This window comes from Bicyclus anynana, chromosome 8 (assembly GCF_947172395.1).
Source record: "Bicyclus anynana chromosome 8, ilBicAnyn1.1, whole genome shotgun sequence".
In the NCBI taxonomy this organism is placed as follows: domain Eukaryota; kingdom Metazoa; phylum Arthropoda; class Insecta; order Lepidoptera; family Nymphalidae; genus Bicyclus; species Bicyclus anynana.
The window spans coordinates 10,078,693-10,099,385 of NC_069090.1; the positions used below are offsets into that span (position 1 = coordinate 10,078,693).

The 20,693-nt window shown below is 35.6% G+C and overlaps 1 protein-coding gene across 3 annotated transcripts in view; it reads left to right on the top strand.

Moving 5' to 3' along the window:
- The window catches only part of LOC112049987 (tetratricopeptide repeat protein 28), an 86,723-nt gene that overhangs the window by 3,113 nt on the left and 62,917 nt on the right, over positions 1-20,693 (top strand). For all 3 annotated transcript variants that reach the window (XM_052882763.1, XM_052882765.1, XM_052882764.1), the window contains exon 2: positions 11,079-11,129. In XM_052882763.1, the coding sequence (XP_052738723.1) occupies positions 11,106-11,129 (24 nt within the window). In that variant the 5' untranslated portion in view covers positions 11,079-11,105. The remainder of the gene's footprint in view (positions 1-11,078; positions 11,130-20,693) is intronic.

Genomic DNA, 20,693 nt, shown 5'->3' on the forward strand with positions numbered 1-20,693 from the left:
ATACAATATTTATTAGGCAAATTATCAGGAAAAGCCTTGTTAGTTTGTTCTGGGATACAACCGGTAGCCAGTAACTATGAATTAATTTGGAATTCGCTTATCGAAAAATATGAAGACAAAAGAACGCTAGGATCAATGTATTTAGAACAGATATTGAATTTTAAAAGTACTCATACGCTAACGCAAAACTCATTAGAATTATTTATTGAGCAATTTTGTTCTGCACAAGCCGCATTATCATTATTAGGTATTTCTGACTTAACGGACTTTATATTTTTACATATAGGTTTGAATAAGTTAGACAAGGAAACTGTAATGCTATTTGAGCAAACGCATCGTAGTGAGAAAATACCATCTTTCGCGTCTTTAGTAGAATTTGTCAAAGAACAAAACAAAATATTCACGTTACGTAACTCATCGCCGCAGACTTCTAAACAAAATTGGAAGGTAAACGCAAAACAAATAAACCGAACGCCGCACGCTCGCTCGCTTCACGTAGATTATAATAAACCTAGTACGTCTGATCATAATAGGCAAACTCAAAGATGTCCTGATTGCGAACAGGATCATCATCTTTTCAGATGTAATAAATTCAATGAACGCGATCCAAAATCTAAGATACAATTTGTCCGGTCTAACAAATTATGTATTAATTGTTTAAGTGGATTTCATGTACTAGAAAATTGCAGAAGTAAGATAAGATGCTTCTGTGGGGCTGCACACCATTCGAAATTGCATTCGGGAATCGAACCCGTGAAACATAGCCACGCGCAAGTGTCAACGCTCCTCTGTAAAAATGTTGCCCCCCCGCAGCCCGCGCACGCGCAACCGCTGACCGAGTGCGATAGCACTCGACGTGACGTGGGATCGACCGAATCGCCGGCGCTCGCGCGGAATGTGCCTACCAACTTCAGTCGCCCGCCGGCCGCCGCCGGGAGCGACGCGTCACTTCATTCTTTAAAAATACAGACGAAAGATACGACAGTGTTACTTCCGACTGCAGTAGTATATGTTTATAACAATGCTGGTGAACGTTTTAAGATGCGAGTGCTGTTAGACACCGGTAGTTCGTGTCATATAGTAACTAAATCGCTTTGTAATCGATTAAACTTAAAAATTAATAAGTCTAATACGACACTACACGCTTTAGGTGACAATCAAGTGAACGCACAGGGACACGCATTTTTAACGTTTGAATCTCGCTTACAAAATAGATGTAAATATTCTATAAAAGCTTGCGTTATGGATTCAATTTCGCGAAATATTCCAAATGATATTATAGATTTAAATAATTTACATCATATAAAAGGATTACCTCTCGCTGATGAGGAATTTTATTCGCCTGGTGATATTGATTGCCTTATCGGAAATGAATTATTTCCATTTCTTTTAGAAAATAATAAGGTAGCACACCCTGATTCGTCTGTGGCCGCTATTCAAACTACACTCGGCTACATTTTAATGGGAAAAGCAAGCTACTTAACGCCCTCGCATTCAAAAGAAAAATCTTTTCATATTTTCTCTGAAAATACTGAATCGAATTTAGATAAATTAACGCAACGCTTTTGGGAACTGGACTCAGTACCTACTAAGATACATATAAGTCAGGATGATTCCGCTTGCGAACGCATTTTTTCAGATAATATTTCGCGCGATATATCATCAGGTCGTTATATTGTCTCCCTTCCTTTCAAATATGATACCAAATTACTTGGTGATTCATTCGCAATTGCTAAACGCTGTTTATTACGCTTAGAAAAACAATTTAATAATAATCCATCGCTACGCTCCGATTACAACGCGACCCTTAAATCTTACATAGATGAAGGTTATCTTAATAAAGTTAGCCAATCCTCACGCAATATTAATTCTTATTATATTCCGCATCGTGCTGTCTGTCGGCCTGACAAGCAAACCTCCAAAACGCGTATTGTTTTGAACGCCTCATGTAAAACCACTTCAGGAAAATCGCTTAACGATTTGTTATATACAGGTCCAAATCTACAAAGTAATATTTTTGATCTACTACTTAATCTACGCTTATATTCTGTCGCTTTAAGTGCTGACGTGGAAAAAATGTATTTTAGAATTAAACTTAAACCAGAAGATCATCGTTATCAGCGTATTCTGTATAGGTTCGATTCAAATGATCCTATTGATACGTATGAATTTAATTGTGTATCTTTCGGTCTGTCAGCGTCACCATACCTCGCGATGCGTGTGATTAAAGAACTAGCTAACGATGAACGCTCACGATATCCAGCAGGCGCTTGGGCAGCTGGACGGCATTTCTATATGGACGATTTCGTCTCCTCCGTCCCTTCTTTAGAAGATGCTACGAACCTTTACTATGAGCTCGTTAATCTGTTCAACGCTGGTGGTTTTAAATTAACAAAATGGATATCAAATAATACTCGCTTACTTCAAGAAATTCCGCCTGAATTACGCTCGCCTAACATCGTTCAGTTTGATGAACACTCAATAACCGCTAGTACAAAAATAGTTGGCTTACAATGGGAGCCTAACGATGATGTTTTTACGTTTAAAGTAAATGTACCTACAGAATATAAGTGCACCAAACGCATTATTCTGTCCGTCACCGCCCGCCTTTTCGATCCGCTTTCTTTATTGGGTCCTGTAACCGCCTTATTAAAATTATTAGTGCAAGAATGCTGGAAACAAAATCTACACTGGGACGAAGAAGTTTCTTCTAGTATAAGTGACCAATGGTTTCAGTTACAACGCGAGCTACATTTGTTAGAAAGGTTGCAGATTCCGCGACATATAGGTATTTTTCAAACCACAAAAAATATTTCGCTTATAGGGTTTGCAGATGCTAGTGAAAAGTGTTACGGAGCTGTAATTTACCTGCGCGTAAGTACTAGTGAATCAGGTGACGGTCAAATCACATTACTCTGTTCGCGGTCTAGAGTAGCTTCCCCTAAAGGCAATGTGTCTTTACCGCGACTCGAACTTTGCGCTAATCTTTTATTATCGAATTTAATTGTCGCTGTAAAAGACTCAATAAGTGAACGCGTAACAATAAATAAAATATACGCTTTTTCTGACTCCACGATCGCACTTTCGTGGGTCCGCTCGCCTGCACATAGGTTTCAAACCTTTGTTGCAAATAGAATCGCCGCTATAAACGCTAATCTTCCAGCTGAAAACTGGTTTCATATTTCTGGTAAAGAAAATCCCGCCGATATAATATCACGCCCTATTTTACCCGCTAAGTTTATAAATAATACGCTTTGGTTTCACGGACCTCCGTGGGCCACGCTTCCTTTCAAAGAATGGCCAATCAATGAATGTCATTCTCTCGCTATCGATGAACTACCTGAACATAAAACGCTTATTTCTTTAACCGCTAAAGTCTGTACAGATAATGAAAGTACCGATTTATATTATAACTCCGCGATGCGCATGTCAAATTGGAATAAATTCATACACTCTTGGGTGTATGTGCTTCGCTTTACTAAAACTTTAAAATCGCAAGGCAATATTACTGTCGCTGATTTAGAAATTGCTGAAAATTACATTTTACGAGCTATACAAAAAAGGCATTGTTTAAATATTAATAGCCCAGCTTTGCGAAAGCTCAATGCGTTCATAGATTCAAATAAAATTATACGTGTTGGAGGCCGACTGTCTCAGTCACAATTGGGATATTCGCAGATGCACCCAGTCGTCCTTCCGTCTAAAGATCGCATAGTGCACTTGCTCGTAGATTATTTTCATAGGCAGAATACACACGCAGGGCCTGCTCTATTGCTTGCTCTATTACGCCAAAATTATTGGGTTATCGCCGCTCGTAACATGGTACGCCAACGAGTACAAAGCTGTAATCGTTGTTTCAAGCTTAAGCCAAAAAATACCTTCCCTGTTATGGGCGACTTGCCCTCCTATCGCGTAAGCGAAGTAAAAAGCTTCGTTTTCTCGGGTGTTGATTTCGCAGGGCCCCTCTACATAACGCCTTATCGCCGCCGCGGTGTAAAAAGTATAAAAGCTTACCTGTGCCTATTTGTTTGCTTAACTACAAAAGCTCTACATCTAGAGCTAGTGAGCGATTTAAGTACAGAGTCATTTTTAAACGCTTTTAAAAGATTTATTTCTAGAAAGGGCCCTATTTCCTTAATAAGAAGCGACTCGGGAGGCGCTTTTGTTAAAGCGGATAGATGTCTGAAGGAAATTCACGAGCTTTTGTCAAAGGATAAATTTTTAGACCAACATTTAGCAGATTTACGCATACAATTCCAAAGAAACCCACCTTACGCTCCGCATTTCGGTGGAATATGGGAGAGTAACATTAAATCTGTTAAAACCCATCTATTTAGGGTCATTGGAAATCAAATTTTGACATACGAAGAGCTCAACACTGTCCTTATTCAAATTGAAGGAATAATGAACAGTCGCCCGCTCTGTGTATTAAGTTCAGATCCTTCCGATCTCACTGCTCTAACACCATCGCATTTTTTGAATATAACACCACTGAAATACTTACCGGCTGAGGACCTTACGGACGTACCTCAGAACAGGCTTACTCGCTATCAGTTGTTGTCAAAACTGGTCCAATCATATTGGGACAGATGGAACCGTGAATACCTAACTTCGCTTCAAAGTAGACAAAAATGGAACACTCCATCAAATCCGATTAAAGTAGGATGTATTGTCATTATACGAGACGATAACTCACCGCCTCTTAGTTGGCCTCTAGCTATAGTAGAGGAGCTCTATCCCGGTAGAGACGGTATCGTAAGAGCCGCTAGAGTTAAGACCAGAACTGGTTACTATACGAGAGCTGTAGTAAGGCTTTGCCCTCTACCTCTTCAATAATATTCGCACTTTAATATTAACGCTTTAACCTAATTATTTAATGTTTATTTTTAATTTATAGTTAGTCTTTTCTTACAACTTTATTATATTATTTATACGCTATCGCATCATCGCAAACTTTTATTTTCCTGAAGGCTTTGCCTCAGCCCGGGGGATAAATGTTAACGCCATACACACACATTACAGATATATATTTGTCTCCCTTCTTCTCCTACCTTTTCCATTTCCTTATTCTCGTGAGAGGGAGACAATTGCAACCCGCAACGCCAGACGCTTCGATCAAATTAGTCAATCAATGTTCGCCGCCTGATAACTACGCATAAATTGGCTCGCGCGCTTTCTAAATCAGTGATTATTAAAAACTATAATATGTGTTGTGAGTGCATTGGTGGGCTTCTATGAGCTGTCGAAGGCGCCTAGCAGCCCTGTGAGATTTGCTGCTTCACAAGGTCAGTTCACGAGATCCTTTGTCTCCAAAGTTCACCTATTTCCACACCAAAGTATACATTCCATAAGAAGCGAGTTCTAAAGAAGGCGATTTGAATATTATTTATCACTTTGACCACAATTATATTATTATATTGTCTCCGTCTAGTCGTAACTACAGTACCGATTTGACTGAAATTTGTAACGGAGATAGGATTACACCCTGAATAAAAATATAGGCTATTTTTTATGTGTATGGTTCCCACAGAAATTGTGAAAAACTGATATTTCATGTGGACTGCGAGAATGAGCTTTTAATTAATATAATGTGTTTTTTTTACATGCTGTGCCCGCTGTTTAACTCGTGTAGGTACGTAATATTTCTGTGGGAATATCGGGAACATAATAAGTATTATAATGTGTGTTATTCCAGATTATCATGTCTGTGTCTTAATTGTTCCTAATAAATTAGTTATGGTCTAATTTCTGAATTTCATATTTCGTGTTCATTTAGATTTTCTTGAATTATAGGTATGATTTAGATTTTCTATAGGTTCGATTGGTGGAATGTAATAATTTTAATATTTTAATGTAATAAAAGAAAAAAACAGTTGGTAACTATGTGCTCGTAGTTACCTACTGTTTAAATGTTGTTTCAATCAAAGATTAAAGTTTTGAAGTTATCCTCGAATTTTTTGACTATTTTTTATCGACCTCTCTAATTTTTATGTACGCGTAATTTACTTACAGGCACATAGTAAACTAAACTAAACTATTTATTCTTCAAAAATACTAATAACTTGGAAAATTTCATTTTCATAGTAGATAGAACCTTGAAATTTATATCCCAAAATCCTTGTATTTTTATCTGCAGAGCATTGAACAAGCAATTTTAAATGTAAATAACAATGCAATTTTAATTCTATAAAGTTAAAGCCCCTTAGGCATAAACAGTAGCCAGTCAGTTGGTGTAGACATTCAAATTCTATCCATGTGGTTGCCATTACCGACACGAGAGCTATCGTGAGGAGACTAATCAATCACGATTAATCTGAGCCCGCTTTATTGTATTCACTGTTTAAGGCATTATTAAACGACCTGCCATTGTAAAAGTTAACAATGTTGATAATGTTCAACAATACCTTATAACACATCTTCATGATTGGAATTTTGATTCGGAATTAAATATGTATGCATTTATCTATAACTATATTTCTATACCAATATTATAAAGAGGTAAAGTTTTTGAGGTTGTAGGGGTTCCCTTTGAACCTACTAAACCGATTGAAATTTCTTTTACCGATGAAAATTCTTTTACTAATAGACAGTCACGTTCTTTGAGATTTTCATAGACTATATTTTATTTTTGTATTCTCACGGAACTATTACGCGGATGAAACCGCGGGGTGTCTGTCAGTGTAATATACATTTGTGTCATAAAACCTGGCTCTAAAGTTCGGTTTCTGAATATGCATATTCCTATATTGATGCCTATTGCCTATTTAGTTTTGTAATTTTGATTACTGTGCACTTATTTAAACCAAGTTCAGATTGCCAGACTTATTTGATGAGAACTTTCAAGTAGGTTGTCTTCCATTGCATTTGAAAAGTCAAAATGTTTGTTACTTCTACAAGCCAGTAGTGAAAAAAATGTTTCAAATTTGAAATGTAGATACATTATAACCTGTATTTACACGTGGACTTTTTATCCCGAAAAAATACTCGTACATAGGTGCCGCTGGATTAGTGAAAAACCAAATACCATAGGACGAAACTATCTATACTAATTTTATAAAGAAGTAAAGTTTGTAGAGGGTAGTCTCTGGATGTACTAAACGATTTTAATATTATTTTACCACTAGAAAGTCACGTTATTTGTGAGTATCACAGGCTATGTTTTTCCCCGTATTCTCACAGGATCGAGAACTACGCGGGTGAAACCCCGCAGGGGGTCAGCTAGATATACACAAAAGCCGTGTATATAAGTATGTACCTATGTAAAAATGCAATGAAAAGACACTTGGTCTACAAAAACAGAACAGCCATTCCAACTAGTACGTACGAGTATGCTAATGTGGTCAATAAGATGTCCAGATTTAATACTAATTTGAACGCTAAACGATAATTATCTCAACTTTTATCGCCGGTACAAGCTAATAGCATTAATATTATTTTTAGATTTTAACGATAAAAATCATTATTAAGCGCACACATTTGCTACTTGGAATATAAAAACGTCTTTTAATCAATTACTAGTTAATACTAGAAAAATTAGATTGCTGTTCATTTAAACCTTGTAAATAATTGCGATAGAATTGTCTATAGGAGCTTTAATATTTCATTTACTTAGTTTAATCTAGTGTTTGTATAAGACCGATGCAACCAAAGCCAACAAAGAAATCGTCTTCTAAAATAGTCCTGGATTAGCCTTTAAACTATTTAAGCGAATTGTTAGGGCATCCCGTCTAGGGGACATTAAAGACGAAAGCTTTACTTAAATAGTCAACTTTGTTTCAAAAGTGAATGTATACTTGGAATCCTTGAAATAAATGAATTGATTTTGATTGATTGATTCATCATCATCATCATTATCAGCCGATGGACGTCCACTGCTGGACATAGGCCTCTTGCATGGACTTCCAAACAAAACGCTCTCGAGCCCCGAGCATGCAGCAGCTCCCTGAAACCGGCTTGATGTCCACCTAGGACAAGGAGTCGACCAACACTGCGCTTCCCGGTGCGGAGTCGCCATTCCAGCACCTTAGGACCCCAACGTCCATCGGCTCTTCGAACTATGTGACCTACCCATTGCCACTTCAGCTTCGCGACTCGCTGAGCTATATCAGTGACTTCTGCGGATATCCTCATTTCCGATTCGAACCCCAAGCATAGCTCACTGTATCGTCCGCTGAATGATTTTGAGCCTTGTTATGAAAGGCCACGGGACTCGGATCCATAAGATTGATTGACAACCAAGTAAAATAAACGAGCACACGAAAGTTAAGGCAATTTCAAAATCCGCGCGTTTTAAATTTATGTCTATTAAAACATATTCTAGCTACATACGGTACGTATTAACAGAATATTCATTCAATTAGTTCACTTAAGGAGGGTTCTTTCCCACAGGGAAAGATTGTTTAGGACATGTTACCTTAATCCGGCACTGTCCAAAACTGTAATAAGTAATAAATACAAATTCAATTAAGATAAAGACTTCGAGTCAAAGCGGCAATCTACAATATTCAATTGCGAACTTTTCAATGAACATTGTAGAGTCAACTTCTCCTCCAGTTTCGGAGTGAAACGTAGGTACATAAAGTTTGTCGGGTCTCAGTAACGTTGTCTTGATTAAGTTCTTGCTAAATGTCTATTCCTGTTTACAAGGATTTACTCTATTCACGGTTTTCATATAAGCATTTCGGAATTTTCAAGATCATGTCATTCATTACCATTCCATTCAAGACATAGATTTATAGAATGATCAATTATCTTATACTCAGATGCCAGTCACTTAAATTCTTAGAAACTTCATCTATTAAGTGATAGTCCAGTGGACGTGATCTCTGCCTCCGATTTCGAAAGGTTGTGGGTTCGAATCCGGTCCGGGACATGCACCTCTAACTTTTCAGTTATGTGCATTTTAAGAAATTAAATATCATGTGTCTCAAACGGTGAAGGAAAAACATTGTGAGGAAACCTGCATACCAGAGATTTTTTTAATTCTCTGCGTGTGTGAAGTCTGCCTATAAGTATTGGCCTAACCCCCTCTCATTCTGAGGGGAGACTCGAGCTCAGTAGTAACCCGAATATGAGTTGATAATGATGATGAATTAAGATTTTTGTTAAAGTTGAAAAATAAAAACTATTTATTGGCAATTATTCATATTTCCATTTCTTTCCGAGAAAATACTTGTCCATGTATTTTCACAAAAAAAGTAAGCCTCGCAGAATGCATCTTGAATATCTGCAGATAATATTATTGCATAAACATTGCATAAGGAATGTGAAACAGAGATAAACTTAATCGAGTTCCTTGCGAGGAACCATTGGAGTCAGGTGAGCATGATTTATGTTTGGATTCGGCTCTCTCGTATAGAAAGGGAATATATGCGAACAACTGTAATTCCATAGATTACTCAATTATTCTTTTGATTTTTTTACTATAATTTTTTTTCAAAAACTCATGAATTATGGCTATGGTCAGAGCAACGATATTTTATATTATAGACATGTCACGTCCCTACAAAATCACCGCAAAAGTGATACGAATTTAGCTATTCCACTGAGCGCACACATGCACAATTGTGTGTTTACTTATATTATATATTTAAGTATATAATAGTTTTTACACTTCCTGAACACATAAATCGATATTGTAGACAATATTTAGGTATTATTTGTTTAAATAACTTTCGCTGTTAAATAAGCGAACTAAACGAAATTAAGACACTTATACACATTTGTCCACCTCAGTTTTGATGCGCTAGTGCCTTATATCTAGTATAAAATATCGTTGGTTCAAAGCTTATCGTGTACTACTCGTGTATTTTTAGTAAATTTACAAACAAATAATTTAGTTGCCTAATAACCATTGCCATTTCATACATAAACCCTATGTATGAAATGTAAATAAACGATTCATTAATATCTATACTAATATTAAAAGAGGTAATGTTTGTAAGTTTGGCAATGGTTGCAAGTGCTAATATTCAGAACTACTGATCTGATTAAAAAAATGTAAACCTTTAGTATACAAAACTTTAAACTACAGGTTTTAAAATACGTCGGTTCTTTTTTTACTTTAGCTTTAATTTTAACTAAGTTCAGATTTTTCAGAAGTCTGAATGAACTGATGTAGAGTCATCATCTTTCTATAATAAACAAGCGAGCCTCGCAACTATTTATGGATGTTTTTGATTTAAACACAAACATAGGCAATGCTGTTTTATAAAATAAACTGCCATATATATGTATAGAAACTCGCATATTTAAGTAGTTAAATATTAATTGTTAATGAGACACTTAAAAGCGGTTTTACTTTCTTACCATTCCATACAATGTAGGAAACGGCACGACGTTTCCCAAGTTTGATGACCGCTAGCGGAAACTGACAAGCATCAGATTATAAACAGAACTACCAACTTCTAGAGATATGCTTTGCATGTTCCAAACGACTTAGAACTCTGCATTCCAATAAATAAGTCTTATTTTTCCAAAACGTTATCTTTGTACCTTGACAGCGGACAAGTTTTCACGAAATTGCACATAAAAGTCATTCCTGATTATAATGATACATTAAATATGCTTACACGTATCGGAGTTTTTGGGAATTTGGATTACAAGACGATTATTTTTTGTTTGTCAACCGTATTGCTGAAATGCGATTCCTTTGAACTTAATTTACGACTTCAAAGTTGTCCAGTATTTCTGTAAAATGTACTTAATTATTGCTTGAGCAAGTTTTAAAAGTTAACTGTTGTCAGCTTTTGTATTTTGCAGTTTAGTATTAGTGAGTAGACCGCCTCGTTGGTCCCGTGAAGTGTAGTCTATGTGGTCCTGTGTTCGACTCCTGGGTCTGTTTATGAAGTTGCCTGAAAATGTGCATTTTGAAAGTCTGCTATTTAAAGTGAAACCTAAAGTGAGGGGGTTTCTGCTTAAGCCCTCATTCGCACGAGAGTTTTTTTAACGGACGTTAACAAAGCCTTTAAATACAAGTTCTCGCGCGAATAAGAGAACCTGAGAGATACTTAACGCCCTTATAATAAGGACGAAACTGATTGACTATTTTGATTATTAACCACCGGTTTTTTTTACAGGATCGTTAAAGCATGTAGCAGCAGAAAATGTCACAACGCGATTTCTCAGAGGTTTGTGAAACTTATTTCTCTAGAATAGGTTTACCCTATTAATTTATTATAAAATACGACTAAAACTGATGTGACATAACGTCGGAGTGTGCCCGACTCTTTCGGTTCCTGCAACGCGGATATTGGTATATAATTTCATAGTTTCAAACCTTTTTAGGAATGGTATGGTTAAAGGATAGTTTTATAAAAAAAAAGTATTGGTTATGTAAGTGAGTAGGGCGGAAAAATATAGAGAAACATTAATAAGTTAATAAAAATATGTAAGTAATCTTGTAGAGCTATTTATAAACAGGACCTAAACAACTCTAAGAACTATGTAACAATGTAATCCAAAGCTCTAACCCACGCTTGCTTTTAATCATAACGTCTTTGGAGCCATCACAAAACATACACTCCTAATATTACTTTGCAAATAAATAATTCTATACTCTATCAGTTAACTAATAAGGTTTACTTTCGCTTGTAGATGTAGATGACCGATGACGTGGCAAGTTGCACTAAGTTGAGGTCTGATACAAATTCATATAATTTCAAATTCAAATGTGGCTTAGGTGCAGATGTGAGAAGTAACGTAGGCGTGATAACAAATGTTGGCCCGTAAGTGGGTAAAATCTCATTTTACGATCAGAACATAATGTTTGAAATTAATATTATTTTGCTATTACCTACTTTTGCTTTGACGGCCTCCGTGGCGCAGTGGTATGCGCGGTGAATTTACAAGGCAGAGGTTCTGGGTTCGATCCCCGTCTGGGCCGATTGAGATTTTCTTAATTCGTCCATGTCTGGCTGGTGGGAGGCTTCGGCCGTGGCTAGTTACCACCCTACCGACAAAGACGTACCGCCAAGCGATTTAGCGTTCCGATACGATGTCGTGTAAAAACCGAAAGGAGTGTGGATTTCTGCCTACTCGTAACAAGTTAGCCCGCTTCCATCTTAGACTGCAACATCACTTACCATCAGGTGAGATTGTAGTCAAGCGCTAACTTGTAAAAAAATACTATGAATAATATTTGTAATCAGAATGGCCTCACAATAATTCGGGATCCTTTGGAAAATAAATTCCAACTCTTTCTCTTCCAAACTCAAACAATTAATTTCTTTCAAGTAGGCTTGTAGCGGGAATTATTGTAACCTTCAAATTCTTATTTGACTGGATTATTACAGACCTTCAGTTTTAACTGCGCAGTTTTATCTGATCGAATATTTCAATCAAAATCATTAGAAAAACTGTACCTACCGTACTCAGTTTTGTCTACACACGGACGTTTTAACTGAACAGTTCAGTTAAACTGCATGTCTTCTTAGGAGCACTTTTGAAACGTCAAGTATTTTTATAAAAAATAAACTTAAAATTATAAGTATACCTAGATGACAATAAAGTAAGCAATGCTATGGTTTCAATTTTACAAAATAAGCCCTTAAAATTGCTATATTTTTGTAACACACTTACTCTAACCAAGTTTTAAAAGGACTGCCAAAAATAAATATGAAATAAATGCCCTATTAACTTAACCACTAAACATTAATTGTTCAGGAGAAAGTGGTGGTGAGTATCTCAGAAAATGTGTTTTAAAAGTCCTTAAACATAACACCCAAGTGAGAATACAATCATTATACTGTACTAATTTAGAACAAAAATATCTCCAGGTTTATAAAAAGCAAGCTCACAAAGAATAAAAAGAACAATAAAAAATGCTGTTGAGATAGAGATCGTGTAGCTATATTTAAAACGGCTGGAAGCAATTACTCGCGGGAAACGATAACTACGGGACAAATAACTGCAAATTTATCGAATACCTACCTACTCGTATATCTAGTTTCTAGAACTTACTTGGAAATAATTAGTGAAAATATTTCATTGCTAAATAACGTTTAACTGTCCCGCTGTTTCAATGGTTAGTATTGTTAGCATCTCATGCATGAAATAGTGAGTTTTTCTTCTTTTACAAAGACATGATTTAGTGTTACACATTAAGTTTTTACTAAAGACAAACTGAATGTGTAAAAAAGCCTTACTACTAATTTTGATATTTTTGGTCCCATTTTTGGCTTGGCGTCGATATCACTCAGGCCTTTTGTGTACGCGAATATACGGGGTACGATTTCGCCATTTTTCACTCGTCGACGAACTTTTCGCCAATAACACTTCATCGATTTTGAACTTGATGTTTATAATGCCAACATTATAAAGTTAACAACGAAGTTGCCATGGAAACGAACGATGTCACAGAGCGTTAACTTTACAGAATGCAGGAGCAAGCCTCACCGTCATCCTTAGTGCTTAGCTTATCAGCGGACCTATTATGTATTTCGGTCTATCATTCAAATAATAAGTCGCTGCATCGTTTTTCACCGTTTCCGTTTTAGCAATCATCTAATGTTGTGTTTTCAACGAAATTCAATGATTATTCATTTTACGTAGGAAATAATATTAGTAATTTCTTAGCAAGTATGTAGTAACTTTATTTTAAGGAAAAACCGCTATCTACTGTAGATTAAAACATTCCTTAGAAAATATCATAAAATTTGTTTAAAAAACAATAGATTACGCTGCGTTTTAATAATCTTCAGTAAAATTAACATAGCAACTTACTCAACATTAGTATAAAGTTTAGTATTTTATGTGCTACTGTCTATTTTCCTGCAGGGACCAGTCAAGTTTGAGTAGCAATTGTTGCATGACGTACAATACGTCGTATTTTAACAGTTGACGAGACGTACGCGACTGACTGAATTTACATATTTACCTCTCAGACCAGGCGCTGTGAGGATGTGAGTGTACATAAATCGAGGACCACATTCTGTTTACAATTTTGAAATTAGAAAAGCATGTAGATTACGATTCCGTATTTACATTTTTTTAAATGCTTGTTTTTAACTTTCTTGTGATTTTTTAATAGATTAGCTATTAGTATGATAATGTTATGATGATGTTATGAAAAAATTTAATTATCTCAATAAAACAAGCAATAAATACAAATTTGTTCAGTCCATATACCTACTAGACACTGAAGTTTGGCCAAAGTTTACCACCAAGCCTCCTAGCAACATGCAGAATCGTAATCTGAACGCCTGTTGAAGTAACAAAACTATCCAAAACATAATACGGTATTCGGATTATGCACACTCAATACCTCACTGCGCCTGGTCTATTTGTGTACATTTACAGTTATTTCAAAAGGAAGAAAATATATATTTAGAACACTTTTATAGAGATTTAGTTATAATCATTCTAGACTTTAGTGAAGGCCACTGAAGTAGTAGTACATAGAAATATTGACCTCCGTGGCGCAGTGGTATGCGTAGTGTACTTACAAGACGGAGGTCCTGGGTTCGATCCCCGGTTGGGCCGATTGAGGTTTTCTTAATTTGTCCAGATCTGGCTGGTGGGAGGCTTTGGCCGTGGCTAGTTACCACCCTACCGACAATGACGTACCGCCAAGCGATTTAGCGTTCCGGTACGATGTCGTTTAGAAACCGAAAGGGGCGTGGATTTCATCCTTCTTCTAACAATTTAGCCCGCTTCTATTTTAGATTGCATCATCACTTACCATCAGGTGAGATTGTAATCAAGGGCTTACTTGTTCTAAAGAATAAAAAAATAAAGTAAAATAATAAACGGTCCTTCACATTCAAGATATTTTTAGAAAATATGTTTCATTCTGTGTAAGCCTACGTATAAGGCATCGATAGAAACTTGTAATAGAAAAGCAAGCAGCCAATTATATTAGTAATTAAGGCTTGACTATAATACATGAGTGCATTCGAAAGATAAACAGCGAGTTGTGTAATTTCAAAAAATATGGTTGAAGATATGTACGTGAGGGGAATACTACAAATTAGAGCATTTACTTATAACGGACATGTATGTATGCTTTGAGATAAGGTAAGAGACACGGAATTCCATAATTATAGGTGCTTGCTTGCAAGATACTGTTTCAACTTATAAGCGAGTGTAAAGTAGCTTTCACATTTATGATTTACTAACAGAACGCCGCGGTTTCACCCGCATACTTCCCATTATAATATACGTAGTTAGTATTAGAATACTAGGATAAAATATAGCCTATGTAACCTAGCCTATGTAGCCTTGGTAATGTCAATGCAAACAAACAAACGATCAAATATTTCAATATTAGTATAGACTAGTGCAACTCCCGCAACTTCGTCCACGAGAAAATTTATGAAAACTTTCAGTACACGTGACCATTTTTAGAAGAAAATTTCAAAGAGCTTACATAATATGAAATGAAATTCCTATAAAATGTTTATTAAAGTAATTAAAATTATTATTCAAAATGTAAGGGGAAATAAATACAGAACCTTCCATGCAACCGAAAAGTTCGTGTTTAGTTATTTTTAATTAGCATACACTGACGTGAATGTTCATTATAATTAATTAGTTGTACCAAAACGATACCGGGCAGCGGTTTTGGTTGATAAAAAGGTTTTAAAGTCATACATTTGAATTCAATTAATTTTATAACCACTCCGTATTCGATAACGATTTATAACGTCGTGCGCCTATTATGTTCTCAGGCTTACTTTTTTTCATTACAGAATTAAGGCCCGATTATGTTGTTGTAGGTAAAAATTGGGAACTAATTATTAAGTTTGTTAATAACATTTATTTTGTTGACAAACAAGAAAAGTATAACTTAAAGTATGTACAATAGCAGGTTGTTTAAAGCACAAAGTTATTTAAACAGTTTAAAAAATACTTGTTTCTAAAATATAACTATGTATAGCACACATATATACTTGTTCCTATATATGGCTAAACTTTTATCCAGAACAATTTAACGCTAAATCATTCTAGGCAATAAGACAGAATTTTTATATATTGTCCAATAATAATGGTTGCTAAATATTTTTTGGATCGACTTTTCTGAGCATAACACTTTCTTCTTTTGTGTATTTGTATATTATATATTTATATGTTATATGTATATTTAGGCATATATGTATGTTTATTTATTTATTTATATTGCACCTTCCTGCTCTTTCTCCGCAATTCTGTCATGAAGGGTTGCATTGCATGCATGCTAATTTTTCGTTTTAATTATTCTTTTTTTAATTCTCAATTTGTTTTATATTGTATGCAATAAAGTATTTCTTCTTCTTCTTCTTCTTCCTCTTCTCAAACTAGCATAATCCTAAATTAACTCTAAGAAAACAAAGTTCGAAAACTTCGCTCTCCTTAGTCAGTGTCTTAGTTAAAGTGCGTTGCTGGATTAGTATAACAGTTAGACAGGTAATGATGTTAAATACTGTTAGATGTATTACTAGCAAATGGAAAATAAAAATAAAAAAGGCGCTCAAAAGAGGATATTTATACACAACTCAATGTTTTCAACAACGAACGTTATTTAAACAAATAGTACCCAAATATCGTCTAATGTCGAGTTGTGTGTTCAGAAAGTGTAAAAACTATATATACAATATACATAAATATATAATGGAATTGAAGACAAAATAGTGCATGTGTGCGCTTAGTTTTGTAGCCTATTATTTGGATCACTTTATGCGGTGATTTTGTTGGGACGTAACCGATCTATGGTATAAAATTATCATTATCAGACAGGTAATACAAATAATCATAAAGAAATAAAAATACTCGTAGCACATAAAAGTGAGCCTTAGTTCAGATATTTTGCGGTGAGCGCGGTCGTCTGGGTGGGATGGTCCGACAAAGGATTCAGTTTCCGGCTGATTTCGTACCCTGGCTTCAACAATAACCCGTCCAGGTAAAAATATGATAAATGCTCGACTCGACCACTTAAGTGAAACTTAATGATCACGTAATGATAGAGTTAAAATCATTGGAGTCTTATATCATTTGAGCACCGAAGGTGTAAGGTGTAAACCTGTGTTCTGGAGAAAATACTTACTTGACCGAGATGATAAAAAATTATAGTTTAGGTTGTGTTAAATCTTAAATTGTTATGAAAATCGTATACAAAATTATTTCTTAACCAACTGCCAAAAAGGAGGAGGTTCTACAATTGCGTGTATAATATTAGCATTGAAGGCGAAGTTCTGGGCCATCATAGTTTTAGACCCCCTCTAAGTCTGAGTCTGCACGGTCAAGTATTTTTTTACTAACAATCAATTATATTCTCTATATGAAGGTTTATAAAATCTCTTTTACCTTGTATGATTAAAGCTTGGCAGTTAATTTGATCCTCGTCTAATATCAAAATTGCATAGAGCCTCCGCTACATTCCTGCGCGTATAGTAACTAATTAAAGCAATCATACGGCTACAAGGATCACTAGATCGGTATAAAATTATTTTTTAATGTAATGCTTTTGAATTTAATTATAAGGCTGTACATACGTACTTTGATAGCCCAGTGGATATGACCTCTGCCTTCGATTTATTCCATCGGTTAATGATGATGACTTGCGTACCTTATCCCTAAATCATTACCGTCCATTTATAATATTGTTATTAGGTATTCCTTTTGTCATTGAAGGAGCCAATAAAATTATTGAATTTACGTTTTTTTAAGTAGTTGGTTAAACTTTTTCTTAAATATTTCATAAGCAATGCTTATTTATGCCAGAAACAACACCTATGCCTCAGGTTACAGTTTAGCACATTTTAGACGCCTCTCCTGTATGCAGTGACTTGCACTAGGTTTTTAACTAGATATACAAATTAATATTTAATTTTTATATTAATCTATTAAAACTGATGTAACTGCTGACTGCATGAAATACATATTAGATGACACTGCAAACGCTGTTCTGCCTGCCTGTTCTGCTGTTCTAGGTGTTAGAAAGGCGAAAAATATTTTACTATATTTTCTCATACCTACCAAATATAGGTAGGTACAAATGAATACATCAAAATCGGTTGAGCCGCTTCGGAGGAGTGCAGCCACAAACACCTTGACACTTGACGTTGGCGCTTCATATATGCTATAATGGACGCTTTATGGGAGGCGTTCACAGATCCAATTCGTCCGCATCGTACGTATCGTATCAAACGGATTATTAATTTTACGGTATACAAAATGCGATCAATGCGGATCAATGGACGCTGTTGTATGAATTTCTATACAAAGAATACTAAAATGCGATGCGTCCGATACGTACGATGTGGATCTGTGGACGCCTCCCATAATGCCTCCATTATAGCATATATGAAGCGCCAACGTCAAGTGTCAAGGTGTTTGTGGCCGCACTCCTCTGAAGCGGCTCGACCGATTTTGATGTATTCATTTGTACCTACCTATATTTCGTGGGTATGAGAAAATATAGTAAAATATTTTACGCCCTTCTAACAGCGTTTGCCGTGTCATATAGATCATCATCATCATTCTCAACCCATATTCGGCTCACTGCTGAGCTCGAGTCTCCTCTCAGAATGAGAGGGGTTAGGCCAATAGTCCACCACGCTGGCCCAATGCGGATTGGCAGACTTCACACACGCAGAGAATCAAGAAAATTCTCTGATATGTAGGTTTCATCACGATCTTTTCCTTCACCGTTTCAGACACGTGATATTTAATTTCTTAAAAGTACACACAACTGCAATATTAGAGGTGCATGCCCCAGACCGGATTCGAACCCACACCCTCCGAAATCGGAGGCAGAGTTAATATCCACTGGGCTATCACGGCTCTCATCTAATATGACTTGTATTTTATACAGTCGGTAGTTACACTAGTTTTAATAGATTAATATAATAATTAAAAGACGTTAATGCCTTAGTAACCTATTAACAGAAATGTGCGCTATTAAGGAGTATCAAATCTATTCAGATTGTTATAATAAAGTTTATGCGTCTGCGCCGGCAGTTTACGACCGCCGCGTTCGGAAACCGAGCGGAATAATGTAATTTTCGATGTTTAAAAAGTTTTGTTTGTTTTTTCATACAACGCGTAATCGCTTGACCGTTAAATTGTGAGCCCTTGCGTTCCATACAGTTCGAGGAGTCTGAAGAATTTTAAAGGTACGGTTTGAGCGCGCATTGCTAATTACAAACTTGACTACAAACGTATGAGTACAACTATTAAAGCCGAACTCTATGTGGAATGTTTACAAACAAATTAAAAATGAAGGTAGAAAACGCACGTTATCACAACACCTAATCTATTTAAAATCATGTATTGTTTTGTCATACAATGTTAATTAAAAGATATTCTACATACTCGTATATTCTTAAGCTTATTAATAAAAATAAAAAGTAAGTAGCTGCTGGTAACAAATTTACTATAGGTACAACATTTTATCCAAATAATGTACATCTACGTATTTTTGGATAGGTATCAAACCCAAGGACAGTATAAATCATTTTTAAATTAGTTGGCTCAAACTTTAAATCTAAGCAATGCAGGAACCTCTAACAAACAGTTTCATTAATCACTGTTTGAGATGTAGGTAATGCAGTGGCGTGCACTTCATAGCTGCAGAAATGCACTGCCTACCCTTCTGGAAAGGAATTTTCTTATTGTTGGAGAAGTAATTTTCCATTTTGTAAAAGGAGATGGTCCATTTGCGTATTGATGACGTTTTCAACGCGGTGGTCGATTTCACGTTTGCTGTCAACTGTCATGTAATAGTTGCTATAAGGGCAATCTTGATATAACTTGGGTTTCAATTTTATTTATTTCTTTTTATTTAGTTAGATTTATTCACTTAATTATATTTTAATAAAATCCTTGTATTTTTTAAATTTTAATGATACAGTTTACAAGAGTAAACCTGAAATGGACCATCTCCTTTTGTGCGTATACATCATCTGCATATCCTATTGGGTATGCTAAGTACGCATAGGTACAGTAAATTTTCATTTATATCGACTAGTATTGTAACAGGGCGACTGCAAGTTTCTACTGCAGACTGTCGCAACACGCAATGTATGTCGCAATGTAAAAACGTACCTTAAACAGATACATAATACTGGCCAAGTATAATACATGTCCGCCACGCCTACACTGGCTGGTTCGCAAAGACTTAAAAAATAAAGGAACACTTAATCCGCGATAATGTTGGTCGTAATAATAGCCTGAATATAATTAAATGGAAGAAACAAATTTCATTCGATTGCAGTAATTAACTTTTGGAATTAGTGCGAGAACGACCTAAACAATTTGTTGTCTGGCTTACGGGTGGTTCTGTATTCTGAACACAATGGATATCTACATGAAATATGTATAACTAAATCGTGTCTTATTGGTTATACATGGTATTTAAAAAGCTCTAATAACAATGACATTTACATGAAATGCAAACACGCGGTAGCTAGGTATATTATAATTTTGATATCAAGGCGATAAAAGGTATAAGTAGGTAACCTACGTGAATTTTATACCAAGGTTCTTTCAAGAATATACGATAGCTATAATTATAAAAGTACTGGAGAATATAAAAGAATATTTAAAATATATTATGCCCCCTTAATGGGTTTAAAGTAATTTTTAGCAGTCTATGCTTACTATACTAATGGAAGAAATTAGAGGCTTAAAAGGGTTCAGAACTGGCTTAAAGTCAGTTCAATAAAAACAAAGAAGAAATTAGTTCCAACTTCCATTTCTTTCAACAATGTGGCGAG